This window comes from Hibiscus syriacus, unplaced genomic scaffold, assembly GCF_006381635.1.
Source record: "Hibiscus syriacus cultivar Baekdansim isolate YM2019G1 unplaced genomic scaffold, ASM638163v2 tig00110163_pilon, whole genome shotgun sequence".
NCBI classification, from domain to species: Eukaryota; Viridiplantae; Streptophyta; class Magnoliopsida; order Malvales; family Malvaceae; genus Hibiscus; species Hibiscus syriacus.
This window is the reverse complement of record NW_024062610.1, coordinates 679,918-685,917: the sequence shown is the minus strand read 5'-3', so window position 1 is coordinate 685,917 and position 6,000 is coordinate 679,918. Positions and strand designations below refer to the sequence as shown.

The 6,000-nt window shown below is 36.3% G+C and overlaps 1 protein-coding gene across 1 annotated transcript; it reads left to right on the top strand.

The window, feature by feature from the left end:
* Nucleotides 1-2,657: 2,657 nt before the first annotated feature.
* On the top strand, nucleotides 2,658-4,689 carry LOC120216669 (uncharacterized protein At1g01500-like). Its single transcript, XM_039214022.1, has 2 exons — nucleotides 2,658-3,374; nucleotides 4,390-4,689. The coding sequence occupies exons 1-2, from the start codon at nucleotides 2,673-2,675 to the stop codon at nucleotides 4,621-4,623; spliced, it is 936 nt and encodes a 311-aa protein (XP_039069953.1). The 5' UTR covers nucleotides 2,658-2,672; the 3' UTR covers nucleotides 4,624-4,689.
* Nucleotides 4,690-6,000: the final 1,311 nt, after the last annotated feature.

Genomic DNA, 6,000 nt, shown 5'->3' with positions numbered 1-6,000 from the left:
CGGAACCATGCCCATGATTGTAGAAGCAGAAGACATCCACCGATAGCAGTTTTCTTATAATTCGTCGCCCGACACATTTCTCTAAAGAGAAATGTCAAAACTGTAGCGCCCCAACTATATCTTCCAGCTTCATCAAAATCGATCAGATGCCGCAACCACATACAATGCACCTGGTTGCGAGATTTGTCGGGCATCAATATTCCTCCAATTATTCGTATATGCCCGAGCACATGCCTTTGCTTGATCCTCTGAAGCATTTTCATTTAAAACCTCAAAATTAGCTTTCAACCAAGATAAAGCTATTCTACCTCCATTAAACTCTGGCGGAGCAGCTCCAAGATTGTCAATCACCATCCGCCATACCACACATCATATTTCCGTCGACGGGAAGCCCCAGATGCATAGAGACATCCTCCAATGTAATTGTCGCATCTCCACATGGAAGGTGAAAAGTGTGTGTCTCGGGCCTCCACCTCTCAATCAGTGCAGAAATTAGGACAGGTTCGAGTTTGCAACCGCCTATAATTGTTGCAATATACCCGAACCCGGCAGAAGCCAAATATGGCAAAATACGTTCCGGTGTCGGTATACGTGGATTTTTAATAAAAGTCTCTAAAATACGATCAGTATCCTAAATAATATACATTATAAAAAATAAAAATTAATATAAATTCATAATAACTTTAAAATAAAAATAAATTTAAATATTAACATTAATTATAAAAAATATTACCATATCGCTAAAATGTCTGGAGATATGATCAATATCCAATCGCAACAGCATTTCGTTTTCCATTATAACTGTAGACAAAACAATATAATTAGCAAAAAAAATTAATAATTCTAAATAAATAATAATTATATAAATATTATTTTAATAAAAAAATAATATTTACATAAATATATTAATATAAAAATAATAACTATTTAAAAAAATACTAACATAAAAATAAATTTCTTACTACTAATAACAAATTTAAAACTCAAATAGTTGGAGAATTTGAGTTATATAAGAGAGGAGAATATGATTTTAGTGTAAAGAATGAGGGAGGGTTGAGGGGGTTTATATAGGGGAGGAGGAGGGGTAGTTAGGAAAAACGGATGGGGGCATTTATGACATTTAATAGAATGCGCGTTCCTAGGGATGCGTTTTCCACACGTGGCAGTCGAGTCAGTGAAGGCGCGTCCCCGGGGATGCGCCTTCCACACGTGGCATCCAACTCAGCGAAAACACGGGTAAAGCACATCCCCGAAAACGCGTCTTTGCCAACTCAACAGAAAGAGTGCTACTTCAAAAAATATTGATCAAACAATATCAAAAAAAAATATTAAAAAAAATTAATATCAGTTATATCAAATAGCCTCCCTTTCAAATGCCACCAGCCTCATAATAGCAAAAATTTGCGGCTGCTAATCGGATAAGGTCATCGATATCATACTCGAATAATGATGCATAGGTAGCGCAGGTCAGAGGTAGCCACAATATTTCCAACAACTAATCTCTTTCAATTTTAAGATGTATTTGAGACAACCCATTTTGATGATCTGTGTAGCCGTAATAATAATACAAGGCTAGAAGTGTCATGTAGTTCTGCAGTATTTTTATATGGAAATCAAAAGCTTTGATCTTAGAGTTTGAAAGCGATTTTTGGGGTGGGGTCATTAGCTGGAAGCTAGAAAAGTAGGGTCTATTTCGATCGATAGAAAACAACTAATACAGTTGTGCAAGAGTGGAATTTTTGCGGATGGAAAATTTTCCCGGTAGATTATTTTCATCAAATGGAAACTCCTTTTTACGCTTGTGGTGCTCTGTGTTCCTAAAGAAGCTGATATTTTAATAACTTTGACCGGTTGTGTGACGTGTGTTTTTAATATTTACACAAGTGCCAAGCTAGTTTTTAGCCTTAAAAGCTCTTCTTTTTCTCTTTTTTTTTCCTTCTCTCTCGGAAGAACAAGATGATTGAAGACTCAATAATTCTTTAATTAGACCCTATTGTTTTGCTGTCATTCCAAACTTGGTGATAAGAGAGAGCCGATTCCTGTTTTGTTTATCTGTAGGACCCCCTTGGGAAACTGCTGGTGGATTCTTTTTTTTTTCAATTCCCAAATGATGAATATTCTTTACAAGTTGATAGTTTTAAATTTCCACTTGTCTGTCTTAGTTCTTCTGTTGTTTAATGGAAAATTCATACAAGTTAATAGGAATTCGTTTCCTTTTTGCTTTTTATCATTTTGGGGTTATTCAACAATTAATTGGGTGTTTTTCAAAGGGAAAAAAATTAGACTTTTCAATTATCTCTATTTGGGGATGATCATATAGACATAGTAAATTTGGAAACGTATCTTCTTTCCACCGTGTGGAGATAATACTGTTTGGGGATGATCATATGTGTGCTTTTGGCATTTATTTATATTGTTACTTGGAACCCTATTATTAAGCTCTCCCTTGGATTTTGCTCATATACTCTTTGTTCTTGTACCCCTCCTTCGCCCTTGATTTGCACCTAGCTGATTTGGATGACTTATTCCTTGTGATTATCTGACTGGCATAGTGGCATTACTCTTCTAATATTATGACAGATTTTTTACAGGCAATTCAATACCATTTTCTATCGGCTGTTGTGATTCTAATTGATGTTGGAGGGATTCTGTGAGGATTAAGCTCCTCAATCATGGAGGGTCTTTATGAAACAACAGAAAATGGTAAAGTAGCAGATGGTGACCAGATTATTCGGCACTCACTGTTCCAACCCTGTGCTGGATTATCATCAATTTGGTTTGATTTGAGAGTCTTTTATGTTAGAGTCAGCAATTTTCAAGTTGATGATTTGACTCCGGAGTTTCTAACTCTCAATCATATCCCCTTAGAACCTGACACCCTTTTGGAAGTTAATGGAATTAGAACCAGCATATACTCTGATGAAGTCTCTGTACTCCTTAGAAGGGATCGTGTAGATAAAAGATCAGAAGAAATCACCTTTGTGGGTACAGATAATGTTAAGTTGACAGGAAGTGTGAAATTCGAGGTTTTTGATAAAAAGGGTCCCATTCTCTCTGGTCTTTTGGAAAAGTCTGGTAATAATGGCTTCAATGGGGGATCGAAAAATATTGTGAAACAATGGAGAATGAATTGTGAATTAGAGATCACATCTGGCAGTGTTTTCCTGAAGGGAAAGCTTAATTCTTGTCCCAAATTATCTCCACCGACCATTGAGGTTTATGTTGCCGGATGCTTCTATGGAAAACCAATCATTTTGACCAAAACATTGCAACTTAATTACCGGAAGAAGCACAATCGCAAGGGAACATTGGATGCAATCCCAGAATATAAGAGCACTGAGTGCCAGAAAGATATGTCACCTGGATATATGCAGGTAAAATACCTGACAATTCACTATTGAAATTCCATTCCCTGCCTGTTATGTTCACTTTAGTGGACTGAGTTCGAGATATGCTATGTTTGAGCCATGCTTTGACACTGTATTCTTCATCTTGCCGTTTTAGTAGCTCATGTTCTGTTTTGTTTAAGGATGACTTCATAAGCTTTGGTCAAGTGCTCTGATTTCAAATTCAGTGAAGTTTTTATTTTATGCTAGTTTCCTTCCTCCGTTTTAACGCTGCCCCGTGCTTTCTGTCTCAAACCATGGTCCATACTTGCAAGATTTGGAATGGACCGGGACACAGAATCTTTAACCTATATGTGTGATCAGCGTATGGGCAACCCACACTTCTAAAGTGATGGGATATATATCCTTTCCTTTTCTCGTGTACTTTTTCAGTAAAATTGTTTTGCCTGATCCACGACAATAGCCCCACTAGAACCATCCTGATTTTCTATAGTGTATAGGCCACCTCCCCTGGCTGTTTCTTGCTCTTCTACTGTTTGGGTACCCGGCCATCCTCCGCTGCTAAAGGAAATTCCGTGTTCATAGATTTCATTGCAATCGAGTATTTGATTAATAGCAGCTTTGCCAACCAATGAGGGTCGATGAGGTTTACTTTTTCTTTCTTGTTAGCTAAACTTCTTTTTTTTAAAAAAAAAAAACAACACATGCGATTAGAATTACTTTGTGTACCTGTACTAAGACTTGCCTCAGAAAGTTTCTATTGATCTTTAAGCGTCGGTCTTTGCAGGAAACTTCCTGTTTGAGTGGGTATACTGAATTCTTGCTGCCAAAAAAATGTTTTCTCGAATGCTTTGTGTGAAACCCTCTTTAAAAGCATTTCATGTAAGCTTTGGGTATTTGTATTCGTAGTTATCTTCTCTGGGATCCCTTGGATTCGTTCTTTATTATTTTTTGAGGATGAGAATGTCTTGGATTCGTTCGTACAATACAGCACATAGCTCATCTCTAACTCATCGCTTTACTTTCCAATTTCCCATCATAGTTATCAGAATACAGAAACTACAAACAGTTGAATGATGAAGACTACAACAATATCTTCTGGAGAAGGACGGAGTACATGGAAAATGAAGATGGTGAGCTCTCGTGGTTCAATGCAGGTGTAAGGGTTGGTGTAGGGATCGGTGTTGGCGTTTGTCTCGGAGTTGGTATAGGATTTGGCTTGTTGGTTCGTACTTACCAAGCAACCACTCGTACCTTGAAAAGGCGGATTATTTGAAACCCTGCATTTAAATTGGTATTACAGCCCACTCCCTCCCTCGAGATCCAATGGCATGTAAACCACCGTCTTGTTTACAACAGATTTTGCGTCGCTTTGCCGTTAGTGTGTTAGATAGTTTAAACATAGGGGAAGTAAATGATTGTGTAGGTACACGTTGAAGCCTGTATGACTTGTATTTCCCTGTAAATAACACTGTTTTTGAGAAAACTGGTGTATGCGTTCAGAGAAGCATTAGTCCTTAGCATTGTGATAAATTTTTGGGTTAAATATACGTTTAGTATATGAACTATACTTGAATTTTCCATGTTATGCATTTTTTTTAATTACATGCATAAACTTTTTGGTCATTAACGGGCTAGTTCATTTCAGTCGCGAAAGTTGGATTCACGAATCAATAATAAATTGACATGATTAAGTAAACAAAATAATAAACACACGGCATGTTTTCTCCCCAATTCTGCTTTCGATCCTTATGATTTGTATACAATTAAATTAATTATTAAATTAAAACAACCAAAGCAATTAAATTTGTAAAATTAAAAACAGATTAACTAAATCTTAAATGTAGGAATACAAAAGGGACTGGAAGCATAAATTAAACCTCATTCTGACTAGTTAAAATATTTAGATTTGATACAAAATAGTGTAAATTTTATTATAAAAATTAATGAAAAATATTTATTAAATTTGTCTGCAATCTGTTTTTGACCTGACCCACTGAAGGGTTTAGGATCGCATTCTCCATCAGATACACCAGATGCCGAAACTGATTGTCCAACGATATGGTGTTCTGCCATGTTAATTAACTCGAGGTCTGGTTTTCTTCAAACTAAACCTGTTTTTGACTCCCAGTCTAGAAAATTTGATAGCTTACCCAACGAATTTCCTCAGGCTTATAGGTTGATCTCCATTTGAGCGTATCTTCCAGTATTCTCTTTGATTTGTCAACTTTCTAGTTTCTTGCCCTCCTAGTATCTCCTCAAGCAGGCATTAGTACAATATTTCAAATGGTGCCCTCATAGTGGTTCGACTACAACTCGAAGCTTCTTGATTTGATTGCATTTCTATGTAAGAGCTAATATTAATATCAACCAACTAGCAACAACATTCTAAAGACAAAAAAAAGTTCAAGTTTTTGAAATATATTATTAGGTAGATCTTATATTGATAATTTATTTACTAGTGCAAATTTTTCCGAAGATGAAGAGCAGAAAAGGGAGATTTGAGTAGACAACTCCCAAAAAGTAGTTCACAAACAGGTCCAACTATATTACCTTGGATTCATGCTGCAATGAACCACTCTCGTTGTTGTTATGCGAATTGCTCTCTGACAACATTACACTGCAAAACTTGAGAGAGTTATTATTCAGAAAT

Coding starts and splice junctions, on each gene's coding strand:
- LOC120216669 (XM_039214022.1), top strand. CDS start 2,673: ATGGAGGGTCTTTATGAAACAACAGAAAATGGTAAAGTAGCAGATGGT. Junction 3,375..4,389: donor TGTCACCTGGATATATGCAG/GTAAAATACCTG, acceptor TTCCCATCATAG/TTATCAGAATACAGAAACTA.